This window comes from Crocodylus siamensis, chromosome 4 (assembly GCF_052110815.1).
Source record: "Crocodylus siamensis isolate JL-2025a chromosome 4, ASM5211081v1, whole genome shotgun sequence".
Lineage (NCBI taxonomy): Eukaryota > Metazoa > Chordata > Crocodylia > Crocodylidae > Crocodylus > Crocodylus siamensis.
The window spans coordinates 97,275,911-97,301,916 of record NC_143398.1 but is presented as its reverse complement, the minus strand read 5'-3'; the positions used below and the strand labels follow the sequence as shown (position 1 = coordinate 97,301,916).

At 49.1% G+C, this 26,006-nt stretch overlaps 1 protein-coding gene across 6 annotated transcripts; it reads right to left on the bottom strand.

Moving 5' to 3' along the window:
• Positions 1-11,034: 11,034 nt before the first annotated feature.
• C1QTNF6 (C1q and TNF related 6) lies at positions 11,035-19,481 on the bottom strand. Of its 6 annotated transcripts, none has more exons than XM_090043081.1 (3): positions 19,271-19,481; positions 15,104-15,344; positions 11,035-13,753 (listed from the first exon to the last, which is right to left on the bottom strand). In XM_090043081.1, the coding sequence occupies exons 2-3, from the start codon at positions 15,336-15,338 to the stop codon at positions 13,206-13,208; spliced, it is 783 nt and encodes a 260-aa protein (XP_089899207.1). In that variant the 5' UTR covers positions 15,339-15,344; positions 19,271-19,481; the 3' UTR covers positions 11,035-13,205. The 6 variants fall into 6 exon arrangements, with proteins under 6 accessions (XP_089899207.1, XP_089899209.1, XP_089899205.1 ...); XM_090043083.1 differs by lacking the exon at positions 19,271-19,481 and adding an exon at positions 18,962-19,111; XM_090043079.1 differs by lacking the exon at positions 19,271-19,481 and adding an exon at positions 16,371-18,722.
• Between the last annotated feature and the right edge of the window lie 6,525 nt (positions 19,482-26,006).

Genomic DNA, 26,006 nt, shown 5'->3' with positions numbered 1-26,006 from the left:
CTAGCAATCCCTAACTGGTGTAATGGTTGCTGCTGGGCTGTTGCTGGTTAGAGCAGCCTTATCCGGAAGCTGACATGCCCTGGGAATGAAGGGAGATCTTAGAGCAGGTCAACTAGACCTGAAGAATGGCTTCAGAATCTCATGCTTAAAACGCTCATTATCCAGATCTCAAAATTATTTTTCTGGCAGTGCCTGCACCCATCTCCTTTTCCTTTTCCCTGGTATAAAAGGGCTGCACTGGGATAACGCACATCTGCCACCAGCCTCACTGGTGAGTCTGCATCAATGCAGGCCCGTAACACAGATAAGTTCCTTAGCATACACTACTCTGAGAGCAGCTCAATGGATTGCAGTGGGTCTCCTTGCTCCTCAACATGAGCAAGGGTAATGAGGTCATGCTGCATGTATTTAGATAGGTTTTGCACCTGTGAGAGCTGCCACACACCATGTTTATGATACCCACCCTCTTCTCTGACTCCCCCATGGGCTGAGAGCAGCTGTGCACTGTCTCATTCCAGAGATGAGTGTTTTTGGAAAGCATGCAGAAAAGGCACTTCGTTTTCAGTTAAGCACATTGACAGAAAGAAACTCCTTTTTCCTGTGGCAAAGAAAAGTGCCTCTGTGCACAAATGGCTTCAAAATGGCAGAAGAATAAAATTTCAGGCTTTTTCTTTTAGTGAGGAAGAGGTGTTGCTGTTACTATGAAACAATACATTCAAACAACAGTGATTTGAGGGATGCTTGTAATAAAATAATTGAGCCAGATCCTCAGCTGGTATGAACCAGCATAGACCCATTGGAATCAACTGATTGCACGGATTTTTGCCAGATGAAGACCAAGCCCATTGCACTGAGCTAAGTTTGTTACTGCCAATGAAGTGATGCTGCCAAAACTGTGAAACTTTTCCTTTTTGCATGAGCAGAGTGATGAAGTTCAAAATGTGGGAGGCCAAGGCAAAACTACATTTTCACAGGGCCTCAGATAAAAAAAAAGGAAAAAGAACAGCTTCTTATTTTATTTTTTATTTAAAACTAAAAGTCAAAGAACATAAGTACAAGCCTTTGTTTGTGCAGCAGAATAGACCCATGAAACCATTAGAATTGAGGCTGTCATAGGAGTGTGAATCGGGTCACCATAGATGTATCAGTGGGGAAATATTAGTTCAGGGTGAAGCCTAGCTATCTGTTATGAGTGATTCTATTTCTCCCCTCAACTTAATAGAAACTGATCTAAGCCACAAGAAATCTCACATGCATGCCAAAGCAGAATTGTCTCAGAAACATCTGGGGCAAACAGAAGTGAGTTATGAGAGTGTTAAAAAAACTAGGTACAGAGCACTTCTGTGGAGTAATTTGGTTTGGGTAGGTGTGGGACTTATGACATAAAAAAATTAGGCTGGCCTAGAAATTCAAGATTGATCTCATTCTGTTGCCTTCAGTGGAGGTAGAAAATTTGGGTTAGTTTTGGAGACCTTGGGTATGTTTTATTATTGGTTAGCTAAAGTTCCTGGTTATGCTAAGGTATTTGTGAGGTTCCTGTGACAAGCACGCTGTTCAGGTATGGATGACTGCTGCCACGTGGTGTGAAGTGGAACCTGGGAGCGGGTGGAGGCTCCATGCTCTAATGGCTCACTTGAAGAGCTGGAGCTAGGGACCCCATAAAGTTTCCTCCCAAACTTCAGCCATGTTTTAGGTTTTTCAACACTCTTCAGGTTAATTCTGGTACTTTCCAAAAAAAAAAAAAAAGTGCTTTTGAGTATAACCTTTACTTTGAATTTCCTGCCATTCAGACATTTACATTTCTTAAAACTACAACATTGTGCCAAGTATATTTTCCCTCAAATTGCGGTTCTACTCTGAAATATGTCTGTTAAAATGGCACCTGGGGGAAGTTCTGCTTATTGTACCAGTGAATGTGCTTGTGTTACCCATATAAAATAGGCTTGTTTTTGTTCACTAACTGCCAGCTCTGCAAACTTGGCCTAAGCGCTGAGAATAAAGTTGGCTTCTTTCCTTCTCCTGCATAATCCCCCATAATCAAATCCCCTCAGGCCACATTCTGCTCACAGTTCCAGCTCCGCAGTACCCTGAGAGGCTACTTGGTCTAACACATAGCCAGGCCTTCAAGACCCAGAGTTCATGTCCTGGACCTGACCTTGTTTCCCTTTGTGACCTGGAACCTGGCCAAAAACTTATCTGAAAAACTATATGTAGAGTAGTGCATAGGTGAGACTATGCGATACTCTACCCCTTCATCAATCTATCATCTTGGCATCATCCTCTGTTTCTTAATCACCTAATAGAAAAAGGACTGGTCCAGCCAGGACAATGTTATTATTCAGTTAGCAGTTGCCCTAAACAGATTCCTAAAAATTACCTTGCTGGAGGAGATTTTCCAAATGCAGCAGGTGTAGCTGGAGTCCTGTGTGCCCTGGTATTTCACATCTGTGTTGACAACAAGGGGCCTGCCCCTGCACCAGAAGCTATACTGAAGAGAGAAGCTCTGTAGAAAAAGCAGGTCTTCACTGGGGACCAGAGCAGTTCTGGCCAGGTGATGCCAGCCTTACACCACAGATGCCCCCAAAATAAGCTCCTCACTGAGCATTCACTTGGCTGGTTGCTTTTAAGAGTCAGCTACTGGTTTTGCCTGGAGAGGAGATGGTGATTTTGTTGCCTGGGTGAGCTTACAAGTGCTTTACAGACAGCTGGGGTTCTGGATGCCTGCATATTTACAATGAGAATGGCTTGTATTCAAATATATGATGAATTTATTATGCAGCAACAAAGGCTTCAAGGCCTAATAAATTAAGATAGATTCAAAGGTTTATTGTGCATTCAGAATTACTTAAAGAAGGTACATGCTGCTTCAGGGAAATTCATGGAAATAAGCCCAGAGGTGGTGTTATTATGTCTGTTCTCTGTTTAATCACAGTTTCTTCCTTCCATCAAAGGAGTTTATCATTATAGCCATAGTCCCCTTTTTGTTTAAAACATTTCTCCTCCTCCTTTTGTCCCATGCTAGATCTCTTTCTGTCTACCTGCCTGTGTATCTGAGCAGCTTTAGGGGATGGTGTTAATTAGATTATTGACTTCTTAATAGGTTTTATTATGAAATTATTGCCCAGGGCCCCTGAGGCTTAGCAGGGGAAGGTAGTTCAGGAGCATAACTATTATTATGTTCACTGATATTAATGCAGTAGAATAGAAGCCATTTATTTTCAGTAGGTTTATGAGATGAGTGTGCCTCCCTAAAGCTCCGTGCTGATGAGCTGCACTGCCAGCTCTTAAGTGGTCCTTGCTGCTGCAGCCCTTTATATTTGCTGTCCAAGTTTACCTGAGCACTCACACAGCAATGCATGCTGCCCTTCCAGGCACTATGTATGTGGTCCTATACAGCAGTATATAAATACTTCACAGCATCCCTGGTAGTCAGGGGATTACTGTGTTAGACTTCTCCGCAGAGACCTGTGTGGAAGAAACAGATAGGACTGGGAGTAGTTCTGATTCAGGAGCTGAGTAGCCTGAAGGAAACTGGCTTGTAGACCAGAGATGCACCCATCATGTTAGAGACCAAATAGCCATGTTGTCCTCATCAGTATGACAGCATGAAGTTTTTTCACTCTGCTTAGGGAGGGTAGGCTGGTGTCTCAGTAGCTTTGCTAGGGAACTGCTTTTCTGCAAATCTTTCCTATGAAAGACTCCAGATCCTGGCTGGGGTCAGCTTTCTTCAGATGAGCCAGTAAAGGCACAGAGAGGAGTTTGGCCCTAAAATGCAAGCAGGCTCTGTGAGTCGCTAGCTGCAAGCAATAGACTATGAGAAGCAGTAGGCATGATTAATTTGTGTGGGAAGAAAGGCTGCAGGTTTCCTCCTGGAGGAGCAGTCATTGGGGTTTGGCTTTGGCTCTTTGTAGGGGCTCTGCATGAGTGTCAGTCCTGCAGTTAGTGCTGTGTGGCTTGCCAAGAAGACAGGGTCAGCATGGAGATTATTTTTATTCATCTGTGGTCACTAAAGAGCCATCAGACTCTGCTGGACAGAAGCAATACATAGCTATATAAGTATAGCGTAACAGGCACTTTAAAAAAAATCACATTAGCTGCCCCATATGGCAAGTCTGGCTCAGGGGAGCAGTGTGCAGAACATCCTGGGAGGAAGGGGGTCTGACCTTTGAGGTGAGAAGTCTGGCAGGCAACCTTATCATTTAACTGCAGCAGTTTCCTGGGAGGAATATGGATGTGTATGTGTGCATGTGTTGGGGGTCCTCTGAAATGCCAATACTGTATGAAGTGCTAGCAACTCCAGTGAAAACAGCAGGTCAATGCACACCACTGAAGCAATAGCATTTTTCTTCTTGTTGCTTTTTTTCATCAAAAAGAAAAGTTCTGCTGGTGCTTGTAGGGTATCAGCCAATATTCCCCAAGTTGACTGGGGTGTCATTGCACAGTCAGAGCTATGTAACATGCATTTTGGGGCAGGGGAGTGGAGAATTTCTCAAGCATCTTCTATTTACACACACACGTGCCCTCACATACACACACACATGCTCACATTGCTGCTGGTCAGCAAGAGATTCAGTGAAGTCCATGTGCTTTGTAGGAAGGCCAAAATGAACTGAGGGACTGAACTTCCTTTTCCCTCCTTACCCTCCTTGTGGGGGTGTGTTGGGGTTAGGGAAAGCTTACATGGTTGCAGATCCTGCTGTGCAGTATCTGGTATAGGGATCAGGCGAACACTTGCATTTCAAAGCCTGTCAAGCTAGTACTATTCATCAGAACCGACTTTCCACCTCTTTCTCTGCACCCCAGGAGAAAGCACCTCAGGAAAGCTATATGCATCCCTTTGAAGGGTGAGCTTGGTAACCAGAGTGGAGTAAAGCTTTCTCAGAAGCCCTGGTACATTTGTCCTTTGGCAGCCTGGTAAAATAGCCTCTACTCGCTTTGCTCCCCCATCCCCTCCTTCTAGCCCTAAGAGGGGGAGGAAGAACGTGGGTGGTGGAAGAAGCTGTGGTCCCCAGATGTGTGAAGTGCCGCTGAAGCGACAGAAAACAACACGGACAAACAGAGAGGCAGTTCAGGTAAGAGAGTGCAAGCCCGCTTCTCTGAGTTTGCGTCACTGACCTTTTCCTGTTGTACTGCTCAGTCTTCACCTGACCCTCCTACTCTTTCCCCTCCACTATGCACCCAGAAGATTTCTGTGAAAATACAGTTCAAGCTGGCACTGGAATCAGAAAAGAATAATTAAAATAAAGTGTAGAAAATGGGCTCTTGAAGGCTGTCACCTGTTTACTTGCTTATTCTGCAGGACAAACGCATTATGTGATAACACAGTACATTCACCTCTTTGTGCCGGGCTGGTTGTCACTGTCCAGTGTATACCAACACTTCTGACTGCCTCTCAACAGGTGAAAGCAGCAAGGCTGGTTTAAGGCATAAGTAGCACAGGCCAGTGCTTATGCCCTCAGCTCCTGGAAGCATGTGATTATATTGGGCTGGCTCACCTTTTGTTAAAAAGAAGTTTGTCTGACTGCAGAAACAAAGTTGAAAATGTGACAGCTGTGTATCCAAAGCAGCAATGTTGTCCTGGGTCTACTGAGAGCCTGAAACAATAGCCCCAACATAGCCCCTAAATCTAGATAGGTAGTAATTGGATGAGGGGGTAAAAAGCACCCTGTGCAAATTTGCTGATGACACTAAGATGTCGGGGGATGTGGGAACATTGGAAGGATGCAACAGGCTACAATCAGACCTTGACAGGTTACAAGGGTGGGCGGATGAGAATAGGATGGGTTTTAACACAGACAAGTGCAAGGTGATGCACCTCGGGAAGAACAACTGGCACCATACCTACAGGCTGGGGAACTCCCCTCTTGTCAGCATGGAGGCGGAAAGGGATCTGGGGGTCATCATTGACTCCAAGATGAACATGGGCCGGCAGTGTGGGGATGCAGTCAGGAAGGCCAACCGCACCTTGGCATGCATCCACAGATGCATCTCGAGCAGGTCCAAGGAGGTGATCCTCCCCCTCTATGCGGCACTGGTCAGGCCGCAGCTGGAGTACTGCGTCCAGTTCTGGGTGCCGCAGTTCAAGAGGGATGTCGACAGCATGGAGAGGGTCCAGAGGAGGGCCACACGCTTGATCAGGGGACAGCAGGGTAGACCCTATGAGGACAGGCTGCGGGACCTGAACCTGTTCAGTCTCCAAAAGAGAAGGCTGAGGGGGGATCTTGTGGCCTGTTATAAACTAGTCAGGGGATCAGCAGGCATTGGGGGAGTCCCTGTTCCCCCAAGCACCGCCAGGAGTGACCAGGAATAACGGTCACAAGCTGGCAGAGGGTAGGTTTAGATTAGATATCAGGAGGCGCTACTTCACAGTCAGGGCGGCTAGGGTCTGGAACCAGCTTCCAAGAGAAGTGGTGCTGGCTCCTACCCTGGGGGTGTTTAAGAGGAGGTTGGATGAACACCTTGCTGGGGTCATTTGACCCCAGTATTCTTTCCTGCCATGGCAGGGGGTCGGACTAGATGATCTGCTCAGGTCCCTTCCGACCCTACAAACTATGAAACTATGAAACTATGAAACCCTGAGATCCACTGCTCAAGAGGGAGAACCAAGGACTCTTTAGGACAGGGGCGGGCAATTACTTTGGGCAGAGGGCCACTTACTGAGTTTTGGCAAGCCATCAATGGCCGCATGACAGGCATCCAGGGGCAGATCAATATTAATTTTCTAAATTTTTTAGGAGCCCTGCAGGCTGGATAGAATGGCCTAGTGGGCCACATCTGGCCTTTTGGCCACATTTTGCCCACCGCTGCTTTAGGAGGAGAGGAAAAATGCAGACCACTCACTCCGGCAACCACTAGGTAAAGGGAAAGGGGCTTCTCCTGTTACCTCTGCTTCTTTGTGTGGGGTCATGGTGCAGGGACAGGGCTGCAGTGCTGGAGGATCCTGTGTTGTGATTTGCCCAGAGCTAAAGATTGCCTTAATCTGGCCTTTGAAAGAATCTTTGGCATGCCATAATACTTTAAATAAATGCATGGCTTATTTAGATGTCTGGCAAGCTGAACTTCGTGGGCAGGGGCCAGGTCCATGAAAATCATGTGATCAGGATGGGTGTCCGTTCATCTACTCACTCCCTGTGTTCAACACGTACACATTGAGCCCCTGTCCCTGTTGCAGCAGGTTTTTTGCCCAGTCCCACAAGGATTTGGCCACGTCTGACAGTCAAGGACCCATATGTCCATACATATGGGAGGTGTTGCCCCACGTGCGTGGGAACAGACCAGGGGTTGAAGTGGGGAAGCTACTCCTCCTCTCCTCAGCTGGGGCCTGATCTTAAGGTCAATGGGCAAACTCCTATTGACTTCAGTAGGCTTTGGACCAGCATGGTGAGAGCTCCCGGTCTGTTCAACTAACTGTTTCTGCTGGAAAGGAATGGAAGAGGATCTGAATCTGCAGTGACTCTCTGACAGTTTGTGGGTTAGGTGACTCAGAGTCAACAAAGGGCCAGTCCGTGGGCTGAGAATGTCATGAGCTTCAGCCGATACCTTGTTCCCTGGCACTCACAATAGTACAACAGAAGGGGAGATGGCAGTGGGCTGGTGAGGGGGAAGGTTCATGTGGCGCTTTCTACAGCAAATGCCTGGTGCCCTGGCCCCTTCACAAGACACTTCCTGATAACATCTTGCAGCAAACGGTGCTCGAAAAGGGCAACTCTTTCCACTGGCAGCAAGGCAAAATGTGTCCACACAAAGGTGGCCTGGTGGGAGACAGGAGAGCTCCATCAGGCCCTTGGGAGGTTCCTTATCCCAGCGTGACAGTGGTGGCGCTGTGCAGTTGTCCTTTAGCCACATTCCACTTCCAGATCCCAGCATAAAGCAAAGGTGTCCCTGTGTGGCTGGAGACACTGTCCTCAGATAACATGCAAAACAGCTCAGCGTTGGTGCCATGGAGATTTACCTTTGCAACCAGAAGATCTGCCCTTCGTGCGCTCCAGCGGTTGGCATGGAACAGGGACTGAAGAGATAACTTTAGAGAGTAACTCCTCATGAAGTGTATCGGGAAGGAAAACTGGACTAGTCAGAGGGTTTTATACTGGATCTCAGTGTTGCTGGCCAGTGTTATTCCCCTGCTCTTTCATATAAACATCTCTGAAGTTAGAGCCAGCTCAGTGGTTTCAGAGGGGAGGGAGAAAGAGCAGGCTGGAGTGGAGGGGAAATCCACCACATCACAGCACAGCTGGATCCAGAGCAGCATGCTCTGCAAAAATCCCCCATCTCGGCAGAGCTGAGCAGGAGCAGATTCCTTGGTTACGCTATGGCAGGCATTCAAACCCACATCAGAGCTCCCCTCCGCTCCCCACCCCAGCTCCTCTGGGGCCCCCACTTCTGCGCCTGGCAGACAAGGGGACTGACACTGAACCAGTCCCCTCACTGCAGCCTGCACCAGGAAGATGCTGGACTTAGCAGCTAAAGATACACAGTCTCCACAGCGCTTCTCCTGGGACCCACTCTCTTGTTGGCCTTGGAGTCTCTCTTTCCTCTCCCTGTTTTTAAAATCTTTCTTTCCCTCTTTCTGGTGGAGGAGTTAGGGCAACAAGCTACTGCAGGGACCTTCGGCTTCCCACTGGCTGGGCTGGGCGTGCAAGCTGCCATTTCCTCTTCCAGACAGCACGATATCCTGCCCACATACCTCTGTTCTCCCACTGCCCTTTTTTTACCTGCAAGACCACAAACCAGCAGGAAGTCAGTTAAAGGGCCAGTCCTGAAACAGACAGCTTTGAAGAGCTAAAGCACGCTAATTCCTAGCTCTGCATTTTTCAACTTCAAATGACTTTATGGGGGAGGTTGGTATCACTGTTCCCATTTTCCAGATGAAGAAACTGAGGCAAAAAACCTAAGATTTATGACAGAGCAGGGACCAGAACTCAGGTCTCTTGACACTCCAGTTTCTATATTGGGCATTGGGTCACACTGCCTGCTTGCTATCATACCATGCATGTGAGTCCCCTCAAAAAAGAGTGTGACAGAGCCTCTGCTGTAGCTTCACTAAAATAAATGAAGTCACTGCTGGTTTACACTAGGTAAGAGCCTGGCCAGGGACTCTGAGGTGGGTTAGGAGGACAGGACCTTTTTATTGACTGAACAAGTTTTCTGCAACCTCACGTACAACTGGACTCTAATGAAATCCTGTGGTCAGACAGTGACAAAGTCAGCCTGGCCAAGGGATCTTTTTGAGCCCTAGAGCTGCTTATCTCACTGGCACCTATCCAGAGTCACTAAGGGAAAGGGGCTGGCCCACTTCAGTTCAGCATAAAGTCATTGGCTATGGAGAGGCGGCCACCCTGACCAGCCCTTGCTGAGGCCAAGGGTGGCCTTTTCATTCACTCAGAACGCCCCTTGTCACCCAGTCCTGGGGAAGGGGAGAGAATGGAGCTATAGGCTATTCCTGCCTGCTTCCTCCTCTGGAATCAGAGGAGATGATCAGCAAGGAAGCAATGAAAAGGGAACAAAAGGTATTACTAGCTCCATTCATACAAACCATTTTAAAGGGCTGGGGAATTAAATTCCCCTTTTTCCCCATCCAAAGGACTGTCACCATCAGGGACTCTGTTGTGTATGACAGACCTCACCAGTTCCATAAGCATCTCATCAAAATGGCCCCAGGGTGAGAGTATGCAAAATCCTGGGCTTCCTGAGAATCTTCTTCTGTTTGGGTAGCTATGTAGGCTGTGGAGTGGCTTAGGAAAGACAAGCAACAGGAGGCTGGGGTGGGACCTGGAGGAGTACCAGATGTGCCAGGAGATAGCTCTGGCTTCAGGCTTGGCACTGGGATCAAGGCAGCCTGAGGGAGCAGGTGGGAGATTGTAATCAGATCTGTCAAAGGTCATCTCTAATGAGTTACAAATCAATCAGAGCTTTGTGACATAGGAGATGCAGCTTAGAGCAGTTGTTTAGAAAAGAAAAAGGCCCAAAGTGAACTTCCAGACTGATGCTTCTTTTCCCCCTACCCCTATGCAGCTGAGCATGCACTCTCTCTTCAGCAACAGGCCCCAAAAATGGTGAAGTAAGTGCCATGCACTCACTTATTTTCCCCACACTCTCACAACCTTCCACCACCCTCAGGATCTGATCTTAGGTCCCTGCCCAGCCCCTTGTTTCATCAAACTTGTCCCTCCAGGTTGATCTTTGTGTTCCTGCCCATTCCCCCATATCTTCACCTGCTTAGTGCTTACTACTAAATATTCACCCATCTTTCTTAAGCATCCCTGCTTAACACTAAACTTTCACCCATCCTTCTACCTGGTCCCCAAGCTTCCCTCCATTCCATTCTTCCTACTTATCAGATCTCTAGTGCCCATCCCCTCACTCTGAGTCCCTGTTTTTGCCCATTCCCCTATCATATCCCTCCCCGCCATCCTGATCCACAACCTGGCTCTGAAACTGTCCCCTATAGTACTAGTGATGCCACAAATGTCCAGTCAATGATTTAATCTTCCTCTCTGGTCTGTACTTCCTGGCTTTCATATCTCTGTAGCTATGTGGAAATAACAGAGAAAAGCTGTTCTTGCCATATCTGCCACACAACTGAAATCAGGATGTACCAGCAATCTGACCAGAAAGAAAAATCTGTTCTCCCACAAGAGATTTCCTGCATTTGCCCCTCCCCAAGGGATCAGCTAGAGATATAGAGCTAAACCTTCCAGTGGTTTGTGCACCACTGACCATCACGTGCTTTCCAGTGATTCTTCCATGGGACCTCTTGGTGCTTTTCGAACTTAAAGCATTTTCTATGAAGTAATAAACCTTGTGTGGCACTTCTCATCCATGCCACTCACTGTTGTTTACAGAGCGGGCAAAGGGTCATGATCTGCATCTTAGGCAGCTTGGAACAGAAGCACAGAGAGTGACTTGACAAAGATCACAGGTTGGTGGTGGAGCCAGTTCTGGAATCCAGCTCTTTGGACTTGGTGGCCAGTGTCTGCTCTGCTGGAGCATACTGCCTTAACCTACAGAAAGAAGAGACTGTGGGGGTAATTCTCTCAAAGTGCAAAAAAAGTTTTAATATGATTGAAATATACATACAAATATATATACATACACACATACACACACAAACACGCACACACAAATTCTTGGTTTTAATATTGTAAAGCACCATTAATTCCACAGTACAATATGTCTCTATTAGGCCTTCCAGTGGGCACCAGTGAGTCTCCTGAAGCTTCAATTAGCACCAAGGGACCACCATTTTATTTAGCACCAGTGGGTCTGAAGCTGGCCCATTTAGCACACTCTGACTCCCCCATGCACTTTAGGCCCTGATCAGCTCCCCCTTGAAGGCACTGGTCTGCAGGAAACAAATGGTGAAACTGGAAAGCAAAGGGAATTCAGAGCTCAGGTCTGGAAGTTATTCAGCATTAGAGATTCCTGCTGTTCCCTGAGGAGACACAGGGACGCCATGTACTGTAAATATGCAACATCTGGGATTGCAGTCTGTGGATTCTAGAAAGAGGGAGGGATTCAGTCCTAGATCATTCACGCCTAAATTTCACACCCCTCCCCCCCAACACATTGCTCCTTTGCTACTTGCCCAAGCCCTGCCCTGGAGTGATTCAGTACTCCACATCTGCTAAGGGAGAGGGAAGAACTCCAGTTTCCATGTTCCTTCACATCCTGGGATTGCCTCACCACACCAGTTCCCTAGTAGCACCAAACCTTGCCTTGGAGGCACTCTTAATACCAACTGCCTTGATGCAGTATGTGAGCAGGTGTGGAGAGTGGAATTCATTTGCATCTCCCCAGCTCCTCCTCCTCAGCAAAGCAGGGGTAATAACACTGGCAGGAGAGAAATTGGCCCGCAATTCTCTTGAGTGTGTTTTTAACATCTGTTCCATGTCTCTTGCTTCCCTGGTGAGTCCAGTTTTCTGCCAGCCCTGTAAACCTCTCTCTGCTCTTTATGGCATCCTCAGAACATGCAGGGCTGGGTTTCCAGGAGCTCTCAGAGTTGGCCTCATTCGCCTCCCTGATGACAGTGGGAGCAGAGTCAGGCCAATGCCAAGAACACTAGAAAATGCTGCCTGCGTCAAACAGGCTGGGGCAACCCAAATTTCAGCACACAGTCCTGCTTGCAGCCTCAGCCTGGACAGTGGGAAGGTGTTCCAGTTTCTGTGGCTCACTCCAACTAAGTGCTGATAGCAGGGGGACAGCCAAAGGCAGAGAATGGGACTGAAACCCCCGAAACGTTTCATACAGGCTGTCAAACAGCTCTGGTATATCTAATCCCTGGGATTTTAATATGTGCTTTAGTAGTTTTAGAACCCACGATGAACTGCCCCCCACACGAGGCAGTCCCCTTCTCCAGATTATGCTAGTAAATGGGTTGGAGGGAACGGTGAGGTTTGAAAGGAAGGACTATCTCCTGGCAGAGCCATGGGAGCCACCTTCGCCGGATTGAGACAGTGTGATCCCAGAGCTGATTGCCTGGCTCTGAACCTCCTCTGTCACCAGCATGCGAGAAGTATCTCTGCTTGTATCAATGGAATGATGTAAATGGAAAGAGTGGAACCAGTTCCACCTGCAGTTTTTAGAAAGGGAACACTCTGCCCTGGGCTGAGCTGGCTTTGAGCCCAACACAGGAACGGAGACTGCAGAGGATCCCAGGCTGCTCTGCAGAGGGAGGCTTACTGGGTCCAAGAGAGGCCGTCTGTCTCTCTCTGATATGCAGGACTTAATGCTCAGCTGTAGCAGAGCAGTGTGACTCTGCTGCTTTCTTCAGTGGAGATGCACCAATTTGCATCACCTGTAAATCTGGAGAAGCAGCCACTGACACAACCTGTCACAGACAGCTCATCATAGACAGCGATAAACTAACTGCCTGATTGCTCCCTGGCTTGACACTGACTTCTAGGACCCTGTCAGCTGACCTAAGCCATGAGAGGGCTGAAGCAGGTCATAAACTATGGCACCCCCAATGCAGTAGGAATGTGTCTTTCAAGGCAGTCTGTGACCTTGAATGCTGACAGTCCCCTTTGGAAAGATGGGTTCCTGTACCCTCCCATTTTCTAAAATATCCTGGAGCTTCCTCTATCATGACCCTCCTGTTTCATTCCTTGTGGTTTGCAGTGATTGCGGGCAGTGGAGAGAGAGAGAGAGAAAGAGAAAGACCGTGAGATAGAGAGGAAGGAGAGGAGAACAGCAAGACAGAAAGCTGGTTAATCAATACTGGGTTTGACCAGGTAGCCATTGAAGGTTATGTAGACATCAATGTCATCACTGTAGATGGCATTCTCACGCTCACGCTTGTAGAGGCGCACCCAAACCTCATCTTTCTCCTGTAGCTCTAGCATGAGGCTCTGGCTCTGCATAATGCTGCGGTCGCTGGGCTGGGCATAGAGGATGACTTCCTCACTCTCATTGCGCATGATGTGCATGTAGGTCTCCTTGAAGTTCCAGGTGTGGACATTGAGGCTGAAGAAGTAGAGGCCAGCCACATAGCAGTAGAACTTGCCATTGAACATGTTGAAGTGGCCATACAGATTGACGAAGACGGTGTCAAAGATTAAGGCCTGGTAGCCCTCACTGCTGTGGAGTGCCTTCTTGCGGCCCACTGAGAAAGCAGCGTACTGATGCTTGCAGGGATCACCTGGGGCACCCATTTGGCCCTTGCTGCCTTTATGACCCTGGGGTCCCCGCTCACCTCGTGGCCCTTCTTTTCCCCATTTCCCTGGCATCCCAGACTCTCCCCGGTCTCCTTTTTCACCTGCAAAATAAGCAGAGGACGTGCCCCATGTGATATTTTAGGGAGATGGAGAAGGTGCCCAAACTAGGTTCTTGTGAAAAGGTGCCATAAGGAGACAGTGGCTGTGGCCAGACACTAGAGTTGCACATTCATCTTCTTATTGGCACCAGCACAGGGGGCAGAGTGGATGTAGTCTGTGCCTTCCACAGTAAAGGTCTAGGGAAGATGGTATCACCTCCAACAGAGGCGTTATACTTTATACCCCTGCTTTAATGTGTCCTTGCAGGGAGGAGAAACCATTTGAGGCCAGGTTCTCCCAACCCCCCACTCCCTCTTCTACCCCAGAATGCCCCCTGTGCTGGGGAGGCAGTCATGGACATGCTCCCTGTCATGAATACGGTTCAGTGCTCACCAACACTGGAAATATTTCCTGGAAAGGATGGGTAGCTTAGGCCCAGCTAACCCAAGGGGGCTGTCGGGCAACAGTAAATGGCCCTGAACAACAGAATTCCCCATCACTGACAAGACTCACCGCACATGCACATTTTAGACATCGGCACAGTGCAGGCTCAAATGAGGACCCTTGATGGACCAGCTGCTCTGAAACAGAGAGGCATCCCCATTCCACCCTACGCTCTACCAGCAGGAGCTGCGTGGGACAGGTCTTGGTTGGGAGTTGCTCTTTGCACATCTAAGTGTGGGGGTGTCAGTGCAAATATCCTCCTAGCTGCTCAGAAGAAAAAGGAATGTTAGGGCTTCCCTTGTTCTTTTTCTCCCTCTCCAGATTGACGTGAGAGCTGGGAGAATGTCTGCCTGCAATTTTTTCTGTGCAAAATGTTAGTATGGGACTTGTGCCTTTGCGCTTAGCATATGCTCTCTCCCTCACCGCTACCTTCCTCTGCACCACATAGCAGCGTGATCCTGAAGCAGATGGATCTGGAAGGAAATCTCTTGCCCTGGTCAGAGGCAGTTACTGCTGCCACTGCCACCCCAGGACTGTTAATAAACATGAGCCAGTAAAAATCAAGTGAGGAGATGGCTCCCCTCAGTTCAGAGGTAAGAGCAGCAAGGCTGGTAGGTTCAGGGGATCATTAGCAATTTCCGGGATAGTTCTACCTTTCTAGGTATACAAATGTAAGCCTGCCAAGCCAGCATGATGGTGGCATGCAATGGGAAGTCCGTCCATCCAGACACTGGGCACTGACATGTTGATGAATGGCCTGCAGTTTAATATCTAGCTGATGCCACTTCTCACTTGTCTTCAGCATCATAACATGAAAGCCACTTTTGGGGGCAGCCAAAATGCAAGCACACAGCCTTTATCTTCAGCACAGGGACCCCGCATTATAAGCATACAAGCATGGCACTTACCTTTCAGGATGGTGATGTTGATGTAAGGCCGGACCTCAGGCATCGGGTAGGGCAAAGAGTGGTGGCTGGCTGGGTCAGGAGCCGACTCATGAGAATTCAGTGGGTCGCAGCAGCGTCTGCAACTGCTTGGGGTGGTGGTCACTTCTTTGGGGTCTGGTTCATCCGTGGGTACCCCAAACACAAACAGGGGGAGCATGAGGAAGGCCAAGTAAGCCCGCAATAGGATCGTTACCATAGTGACCTGAGAAGATATTGGAAAGTAAGGGAGAAAGACAGAGCCTGGGGACGAGAGGGAGCTAAGACGGAGGGTCAACAGGAAAGGATGGAGGCCTGTGCCTCCATGCTGGATGGCTATCAGCAGTTGACTCACCCTGGGAGCAGAGACGGAGGTAGAGACAGAGTTAGTAACTGCTCTGAAGAGAGGTGCTATTTGGAAGCCTAATGCATAGTCAATTGAGGTCTCATGCTGCAATCCAAGCTGCTGCGGTGTCACTGCTAGGGCGTGCCCAAAGCCCAACAGTCTGGACCCACTGGAGACAGGCAGTGCCGTTGTAGGCAGATCTGATCTCTGGAGCCTACAGCATCAGTGCCAGAGACTAACCACTGGCACCCAGGGCACCACAGGCTGTGGATTCAGTCTTCAGGCTGGAACAGGATGGGGAGCGGAGAGAAATCCAACTGCCTGTCACCATGAAAACAAACTCACCTCTCAGGAGTGAACTGAGAGATAATGGTTCTGACCTTGGAGCATTAAGTACATCCCCTTGAAATACTTACTCCCTTTGCACTGGCAAAGCCAGAAACACACAGGGCCCTGAGCTGATGATCAGACAGATCTGGGGGTAGCGAAGAAGCTAATTCTAGGGTACTCAAGATCTGCCTGCTCTCAGGATAGACTCCACACTTGGTGGGGGAAAAATCCCCCATTATCTCACCCGAAAGCATCAAATCAGCTTCACTGCTTGGGGAAGAGTTGGAGGCATACATCTCATCCACGGGCATTAACTCTTGGCTAGGAGCCTCGACCCAAGTAGCACAGGACAGGATCTTACCCCAGCAGGCACTGGCAGGGTCCAACCCACCAGTGGGGTCTAGTGACCTGGGATGCAGAGACACGGAGCTTGGGCTCCCCCCACTGCCACCTTGGCCAAATTTCTGGTGTGCCTCAGTCTTCCCTCCCTCCTCCCCCCCCTCACGGAAAACCTCACCCTGGGGTGGCCATCAAGGGCTCCTGCCTCGTCCCAGCTGCTCAGCGTCCACCACTTGCCTGGATCCCCACCGTGAGCCCCATTGCTTCAGCCGCTGCTGCTGGCTCCAGCCTGTGCCTCCCACCCCTCCCCAAGCAGCCAGCTTTGGTTTTTGTGCCTTTAACTCTTTGCTGGGCTTGTGGGACTGGCTAAAGCAGCAGCCTGACGCATCCCAGGCCCCCCCCGTGCCAATGGAGACTGGCATGCAAACAGTGGGGACCTTCCCCCATGGGGTCAAGCCCTTTGCACCCTTGCTAGAAAAGCCTCTGGCCTCTGCATCCCCTGACGCCCACACACACATACACATACATGTCCCTGCATGATCACATACACACGTGCCCCTGCATGATCATACACACACACATGACCTTACATGATCTTTCACACACACCCATGGCCCTGCACGATCATGTGCATGTACACACACACAACCCTGCACGATCATATACACAACACACCCCTGCACGATTGTGCACACATACATGCACCCCTCCATGATTGCGTGCACGCGCGCGCACACACACACACACACACACACCCCCTTTCATTATTGCACATGGACACACACACACACACACACACAACCCTGCCTGATTGCACACATACATGCTCCTGCATAATATCACATGCAGCCAGAACAGACATGTCCCTCTGCACCTCCCTGGTCTTTCCCCACTGTTTCCTGCTCCCCACAGTCTCTGCTGCTTGGGAAAGCAGGCAAGCTCTTCTTCCCTTGCTGCCTGCCTGACATTTCCTAAGGCAGCTTGGGCTGGAAAGGCACTGGAGTGTGGTCTTGCTGAGGGGTGCTGACTCCTCCAGGGCACAAGGTCCCCACTAGGTTTCATAGATGTGGGACTGTGCACCCCACTGTAGGTTTGGTGCCAGGTCAGTCTCCTCCTGGCATCAAGGACAGGTGCCAGGTTCTGGGACCCAGAAAGAGTGTCAGAGAGGAGATTCCCCTTGTTATTTGCAGTCCCTCAATCTCATTCCCCACCCCACAGAACAACACCCCAGCTTTGATCCTCCTTTCCCCATGCTGCAAAGCAGGATGGAAAGAGACTCTCCCCCAAGTCCCTGGAATAAAGTCAAGCCAGGCCTGACTCTGGCTCATGGCCTGTTCCCTGGGATGGAGGGGGTTGAGTAGCAGAGGTTGGAAGTGCAGAGTCAGCAGCTTTGTTGCATCTTCTGTAATTTTAGAGGGAAAGTGGAGAACGTCTCCCAGCCCTTTGGCTGCTGGGAGGGGATTTTTTTCCTCCTGAGTGTTTAGGCTGGAAATCTGAGGGCGGCTGTGGCCAGCTTGCTTCCCAGAGAGCAGCTCGTGCTTGGCAAGGGTCCCAGCACCCTTGGAGAAGCAAACGGAAAGTCTGGGAAAATATGTTCAAGGGGAGGAGGGGGAGGGGGAGTGGAGAAAAGAGGCCAAAGGTAGCATGCGTCTGTTTGGTATGCTGGAAGCCACAAATTAATGGAAGCGGTGTGGATTCCCCCTTTGGCCCAGGGAGCAGAGTGGGCGTGACAGGGCAGGGTGTTAGTGAGAGGGACAGTCCTAGGCGCTCCTCTGAACTCTGCTACTGACTGGCTGAGAGACCTTGAGGAAGTCCCACTTGCTGCACTGTGCCTCAGTTTCCCCATCTGCAGAATGGGGAGACTGGGCCAATTCTCTGCTAGTGGAGTTGGGGCAGAGCTTTGTGCAGAAGGATCCTGAAGAGAGTCTGCTTCCCACTGCTGGATCTGGCTTAATCATTCAATAACATGCATGAAGTGCTGAGGACTGGGCTCTCCTGGGAGGTGTGAGGGGGGCAATTGCAGCACTGAGCAAAGGCAAAGGCAGTGCCACTCTGAGATGTCTTGACCTAACCCAGCTGCAGTGGGATCCTTTTCAGCCCTTTTTGCAACTCTCATCCATGGGAGGCATTTTCCTTTCAAGGGGAGGTGGCAGAATAGGGTGGCTGGTGTCTCCTCAGCACCTTTCATACCCCAGCCTTCTGAGCACTCAGAGCAGGGCATTTTAAGGGATGATTTTGTTGGCCAGTGCCTTTGCCCTTTCATTACTTGATCAGAACAGTGGGGGAATCCACAAGCCCTTGCATCTACTGGTTTCCAGGAGCAGGCAGCTTGAAGAACTGTATCAACAGCCCCCTCTTCTGGAGATGGAACTAACACCAGCCAAAAAACTCTTGCTGTTATAGTTTATACCAGTTCCCTGAATGGACTATGCTGTATCAGGCCTTGCATGCCAGTATACCTGCAGCAACAGTGGGGTTTCTGTCAATGCAGCGGTCAATCAGGAATGTGGGTTCCATGCCACTAACCAACACAGCTGTGCCAGGAAATCTTTTAAGTGTTGACCAAGCCCAAGGCATCTCCTGTACATAACTCCCCTCCCCCTGCCAAGCACACTCTGCCTTGGAACCAGCCCAGGAAAGCTCTTGCCAGCTTGGATTCAGGCAGTTGCTGCTGAAGGGCATCTGCTTACCTTGTCCCAAACACAAGTTTGGTACACAAGGACTAAGCCCAATGTCCCCTTCCTCATGCTTTGTCCCCTCATTGCATGCACACAGCCCCAACATGCCCAGGACCCCCCCACCCCCACTCAGCATTGCCTGCTTCTTACCTCCACAACAATGCAGCTCCTCCAGCCTTTGCATACTCATCATATACACACAACTCCCCCTATACACACATACTCAATTTCTCATAGCTTCCCCACATGCCAAGTAGGGCTGCAGTCTTCTTGGATCTGCAGTGGACACATTATCCATATCTGAAGGCAGGCAAAGAATCCCTTCCCCCTTCTTCCCAGCCACGTAAGCAGTTTTCCTTTCCTGTTCCCCCCACTCCGCTAAGTCAAGTCAAATCCAGTCCACTCCCCTCCCCTTCCCATTTTTTGGGTACTCTGAATGGAGTGCAGAAAGCCCCTTACCTCTGCACCCCGTAAGCGGGGTCTTGTGCTGGGCTACGTGTATCCTCAGCTGCTCCTTGTTAGCACTGGGAGAGCAGAGGGCGAGCAAGGACCCAGCTGATTGAAACCAGATGCCAGCCAAGTGTTGTTATGTAATTACTGTCTTTTTCATCCTGCCTGGAAGCCTAGTCCTTTATGCAGCTCTCCCCCACACTCTGGATGGTGCCAGGCTGAGTTCTCTCTCTTCATATCATAACTTACTTGGCTCAACAGCTGACTCTCTTCTCGGAACGGGGCCTACTCCTTTGAACTAGCGCCAGCCCTTTCCTTAGAAGGAAGGAGTGAGTGTTGTCTAGTGGCCACAGCAGGGGAACTGGGAGTCACGATTTCTCAGCAATGTTCCCAGCTCTGCTATTGACATCCTGGGTGATCTTGGTCAAGTCACTTGGGCTGTGTATATATGATAAACTTGCCAAACACAGCAGTGGTTCTTTCAGGCATGCTGTGCCGGTCCAGGCAAGCTGCATCCTGAACCAGTGGTAGTGAAGCTGCATCCCGCCAGAACAGCAAATTGCCCAATTAGCAGCAATTAGGGGCCAGCTAATTGGCTGTCACCCAGCTGTGCTGAGTAGCTTGCCCAAGGTGCCATATGAACATGGTTAAACCATTTTGGGTTCAGGAGACAGCCTGATTGACAGTGTCATAGACATCCGTGGTGTAATGTACATACGTTTGTAGTCTTGCTCTTCCTCAGTGTCCCCATTTGTATAGTGGAATATTCAGCCAAAGTATTGAAAAGCAGCCACCACCAATTTTTAGACCCTTTAAGGCCTCATAAGTTGGGGGCTCAGAATTATGAGCCGCATCTGATAATCTTGGCCATCATTTTGGCCCTTTGATGTTGTTGTGAGGCTAAATTCTCCAGTGGTTGTAGAGTTCTGCCCGGAGTACTAAAGCGGCTTTCAAGTGCCAGAGAGGCCTGAGGGACAGGCAGGGATGCTGTATTGTGGGATACCTAGAGAGCTGCCTAGCCCACCTTTTGCAGACTCTGTAATATGACAGACCTAGGGATGTCCTTTGAGATATTGAGGAACAAAGCAATATCATCTTCCTCCCAGTACACTTCTGTCCAGTTTTATCATGGGTTAGCAGCCGTGCACATCTGTACACTTGCATTCTGTTGTGGGATAAAAACATCTGTCCTGTATCAAACATGTAACAAATGTGATGCTTGTCCATACAAGGTGGTATTATAACCTCAGAGTGTTGTTTTATGTTCTTCATAAGGCAGGTGGCCCTTTGCTCTCATGTAAGGACAAATTAGGGCTCAATGGGGCCCACATCAACCAGGAATAGGAGGCACAGACTCACCTGTGTCTTTCTGAGAGCAGCTGCCAAATGTTGGGGCCCTCTCGCAAATGGTGGGGGGGAGCTAAGCCCCCAGTTCACCTGCTCTGTCAGGCCAGCGGTCCAATGTGAGGATGTTTGCTTTACCATGCCAAAGCCATGACACCGCAAGGCTGCGCCAACTGTATTTGCAGTGCTTTGCACTGAGGTACTACAGTAAGGGACTCATCAAAGACACCTCAATGGCAGATGTGCACCTGGCAGAATCAGTCCGGTGGCTGGTTCGGATTCCCACCTACATCACTGGCACATAGATGGATGGCATCCTGTGGCTCATGCAGCCCTCTCCCTTCCCTTTCACATTCTTTCCACCCCCAGCCAAACCAGCCATTATGGACTGCTCTGGGCAAAACATGTTCTTGTCGGATTGGATGGGACTGAACCCTGCTCAGCAGATGGTGTCCCACACTAGGAAAATCCTATTTTTCCACTGATGCCATTTGCGGGAGAGAATTTCCTAATATCATCTCCCTTTGGGAGACATTTTGTTTCATGAAGCAAGTCAGGATTTTCCCTTGCACCCACTCAGCAGCAGGATGAGATATTTTCTCCTTGTGTAGCTGTGACCCAAACAGGACCTCCACCAGAGAGTCAGCATTGACCAAGCAACCCTGACTCATAGGCTAGTGGCTAGTTGGCTGTACTGACCACTGGCTTGATCCAAACCCCAGTAACTTTCCATGGGGCACTGGGCAGGCACCAAATGTATTAGTTATATTGGCCACATCTGAGGATCATATGTGACCAGCTGGATTCTCATATTTTGTGCCCTGCTCCTCTCCCAATCCTATGAGCCCTGAGGGCAGGGCTGGAAACCTAGGAAAACAGGTGACCCTATTGAGAGGGGCCTGGGTGGGCAAATAGCTCCACCTGCAGGAGAAATAGAGAACAGCGGCTAGAGCCATTGGTGGCCTCTCCTGCTCTCCTGTGCATCATCTATCCTGGCACGTTATGCGCCTGGTGTCAGCAGTAAATGCTGCTCTCTGCACTGACAGCACTACACATGGGACAGGGTCCAATGCCGTATGAGGTCCGTGAAAAGACTCCTAATCATTTCAGTGAGTGTTGTGTGAAGCCATGGTGCTGAAAGCAATTTAGCCCTGTCTACCCAGGTCTTACGTTAGTGTCAGCACTGTGAAGCTGCCCCCTTGGCTGACAACCGGTACAGTATGAGCTAGACAATGCTTCTATCTACCCCACTGCCCCAGATAGAAGCCCCCTTTCCTATAAGACTATTTGAAAAGTGCAGGTTGTGACTATGTGTCTTGAAGTGGATGCACATGCACCATATGTGAGTAGTGTGTGTATGCTTGTTTTAAACATGTGTCTGGGGGTGTATTTGTAGGTCTGTGTGTATATTACCCAGTTGAAGTGTGTACATATTCTAGACAGTACATGTTATCGTACAGGTATGGGTGTGTTTAGGTGTCTGTTTTTGTTTACCCAGCTGTGCATTTAGTGTGTGTGTGAGGCTGCATGACCTGCTGAGTGCAAGAGCTGTGTGAGCTGGCTGCATTCTGTGTTGCGTTTGCATATTTTATGCTTGGAAAGACAAAGAACACCAAGTTTGCATGAGCAAATATTTACATATTTTCCACTCGTTCAAGCACATAAAGCATTTCACTTCTCTGTTGCACCCCAAGAGCAGGGAGCGTCTCATTTCTGAGGGAACCTCTCTTCTTTCCCACCCTCCCTATCTCTAGCTGTTGGCTTTCCTGCATCAAGAACCGATTAGAAATGACCCCCTACACTCACACACAGACACACATATCCATAGCCTTGATCCCTTCTCCCAAATGCATCTGAAGTGAAGGCGCATGCTGCAAAACCGTGGGTCATTTTGCTGTTCGCATTATCTGTGCTGCTGTTTTATCACGCCGATCGCGTAATGGCTTTCTGACAATAGCCAAGAAGGACGTCAAGGGCAGGCTGTGCTAGTGAGACAGCCTTGCAGTGTGCCTTCCTCTCACTCAATTTACTCCTCTCTTGAGATGCTTTTCATCCCTGGAAAGTTCTCTTTAAAAAAAATTGCCCCAAAGGGGGAGGGTCAAACAGAGAGTGGGTGTATGAAACTGCGTGATTCTGTTGTTGCACGGGTACAGCGTGTGTATTTGACTCTGTGTGTGTGTGTGTGTGAGAGTGTGTGTGTGTGGCATAGAGCATACTGTGTAGGGGTGTTGTTCTCAAGGTCAGTAGGCAGTTCCCTGCTTGAGATACACACCCACACACACTTGCATGCACACACTTTTGCATAGGGTCTTCATAGCCTTAATCACCCTGACTGTGATCAAACGCAAGCTGAGAAGAGGCATTGCAGGGGCTGCTGGAAGCACTGCGGCCTCTGCTAGACTTGCAGCTCTGATCTCTACGTGAGGAGAATTAAACCTTTTGTGTAGTGAAGGGTTTGATGGCGCCCTTATCTCTGCGTCTCTGCACTCAGAATAGAAAAATCCATTTCTACATCTGACTGGAACAAATCCCCCAGAACATGTCCAGAATTCATCTCTTTGCTGGGCGCAGGACCTTGAGCTCTGGCTGTTCCCAGAAGCAGCTCGCTGCCGGGTACAAGATAGAAAGTACTCAGGACGCCTCTTCTTGGTGGCCCACAGGCTAATGCTACTTACACGCAGACACTGGTGAACTCTCCAGGATGGAAGGAGGCCTGTGCAATAGAATGAACTGTGATGTTGCATCAAAACTTTTTTTGTGAAAAATGGCCCCACATCAAGAATGCAAAAGGTTGCAGATTTTTTCCAGCATGATATTTTTTTCCTGAACTTTGGATTTAAAAAAAAAAATTAAATGTTGTTTCCCCCCCTCGTTTTCTGTTTTGGTTTCATGCTTTTTTCCTGTGCTGTCACTCAAAACGGTGGAGGTGGAGAAAAAAGGTAGAAAAATTTGGGGGAGGGGCAGGGTGTTGTGTTTTGCACTTGAAAAAAAATCAGAAAACATTGACTTTTTGCTTCAAAAACCTTAAAACACATTCAATGTGGTCCACAAAATATTACCTACAAACCAGCTCCACTAAGGGAGCTGAGGAGTGCTGAGAAGTGACCTCCTCAATGGGCATGGACAAACAAATTCAACAAAGTGACCTTGTGTCCCATTTTGCAGGCAGGACAGTCAGTGATTTCTGTCCTCAGGTACTGCAGATACTTGGGTCCTGGTGTTTCGTTTGTGAGGTCTTATTGCAGAGGAAGCTGTAAAGGCTGAATGCAAGCTGCCCTCAAGCCAGTGACCCTGGATAAGGTTCTAGGTCAACCTGTGATGAAAAAAGCATCTATAACACTAGCACTGCATAGTTAATGAATAGTCCAGGGACCCCCAAAACTTCTTAAGGCAAAAGCTAGAACAGTTATTTAGCGTCTAAGGAGATGGAAAACCTTGGCATGTCTACACCCTGCATAGTCTACACTGTCTTTCTCCAGCTGAGTCCTCTTATGGCAGTCACATATATGCACCTCACTGCTCAGTAATAGCCACTAGCAGCATCATGTGCTTCCTTCCCCTAAGGTCCATTCCCACTCTACTATATCTTCTAGAGGTGCCAGTTTAGCAGACATGGAGCAAAGCAGAGGGAAACACCCTTATACCACCCCTACACAGATGAACATTCATGTCTTTAACTTACATGCCCAGATCAGTGTACCTCCAGATATATCTATATCTATAGCATAGATTTCATAGACATTAGGGCTGGAAGGGACCTTGGAAGATCTTCAAGTCCAGCCCCCTGCCCCAGGGGCAGGAAGTCAGTAGGGATCACAGGATCCCAGCAAGATAAACATTCAAATGTCTCTTGAAGGTGTTCAAAGCAGATGCTTGAACCATTTCCGGTGGCAGTCTATTCCAAACCTTGGGGGCTCAGACAGTAAAGAAATTCTTCCTTATGACTAGCCTGAAACAGTCATGGAGGAGTTTGTGACTGTTTGACCTTGTCATCCCTTGGGGTGTTCTGGTGAACAGACATTCCCCCAGATCCTGGTGAGCACCCCTTATAAACATATAGGCAGCCACCAGATCACCTCTGAGCCTGCACTTTTCCAGATGGAAGAGTCCCATACCTTTCAGCCTCTCATAAGGTCTGTTTTCCTGACCTCTGATCATGCGCGTGGTTCTCCTCTGCACCCTCTCAAGCTTCTCCACATTTTTTTAAAATGTGGAGCCCAAATTGGATGCAGTATATATGGAAGAAGAAGGAAACACAGCAGTGTGCTGCACTAAGTGATATAGGAGGATAGAGAACAGGTACTAAGAAACAGGGTAACTTTCCTCACACTAAGCTAAAGACTGACATTTATAAATACACGTACCTCCAGGCTAAGAAAAGGGAACGCATTTCCCTAGGGAGATGAAAGAGCAGTATCTGAAATGCAAGAGAGGCTGCCTTGGATGGACAGACTGTCACCATGGAGAGGAAAGACAGAAGTGTCCCAGCCCTGAGACATCTGGGCCAGTGGTATCAGCCCTTCACCTTCCTCCCTTCCCCCACTCCAGCCCAAAGTGTCTACCACTGGAGAAGCAGGGTCATCAGGATCAGCTCCCCAGCCCCAGGCACAGGCAGTGCAGCCCTGGAACATTGAGCTGAGGGGTCAGCACCCCCGTGTCACAAACTTTTCAGCACCAGGACATCAAGGTGAGTAGGATCAGCCCTCCAGACACAGGTCCCGGACAGCTGGAAGACATTCCTGTGCTGGCTGTCACACCTTCACTCACTGCTCTCCCTGTATGCAGTTATCTGTGCTCTTTCCCCCTGGTGCTCATTCAGTCTCATATTGATTTTGAGTGAATTTGTTTCCACCGTCTCTCCCAAATTAGATTTCATTCCTCTACTTGTCTCAACATTCAAAGTCTCCTTTTTCCGCTCTTCCAGCTGTCTCTTTCAAATCTGTTATGTGCTTCTAGTCCTGTGGATGCTCTGTATCAATGTGCCCGGGCCACACTGTCTGTTTACCTCCCCGCCCCAACATCTCTCACCTGCCTGCAATGCCTCACAGCCTTTAGATGATACTGTTTCCACATTTCCCATGAACTTTCCTAGTCTCTCTGAGCTCTTTCTCCTGCTGCCTAGCCTCTTCACCCCTCCCACCTACTTCAGAAAAGACCCCCCAGAGGAAGGTGCCCACAAACCTGCAGAGGACTCTGGATTGAAAGTTGGTCTTCTTGATGGCTGTAGCTTAGCAACAGCATTTATAGAAAAGTTCAAGGTGCACAGAGAGGCATTTAACAGCGCCTGCAGGCATGGAGCAAGGCAGAGGGAGATACCCTCACACCACCCCCACATGCACCATGCACAGCTACCTTTCTAACATGCAGGCACAGATCAGTGCACCTCTAGCTGCATAGGCAC

What these genes read in the sequence shown, in the direction of transcription:
- C1QTNF6 (XM_090043079.1), bottom strand. Translation starts at nt 16,394, where the DNA reads ATGGGGCTCACGGTGGGGATCCAG. An exon ending in GGCTCACGGTGGGGATCCAG is followed by an intron (nt 15,345 to 16,370) that starts GCAAGTGGTGGA and finishes ATATCTTCTCAG; the next exon opens with GTCACTATGGTAACGATCCT. An exon ending in CAACATCACCATCCTGAAAG is followed by an intron (nt 13,754 to 15,103) that starts GTAAGTGCCATG and finishes CTTATTTTGCAG; the next exon opens with GTGAAAAAGGAGACCGGGGA.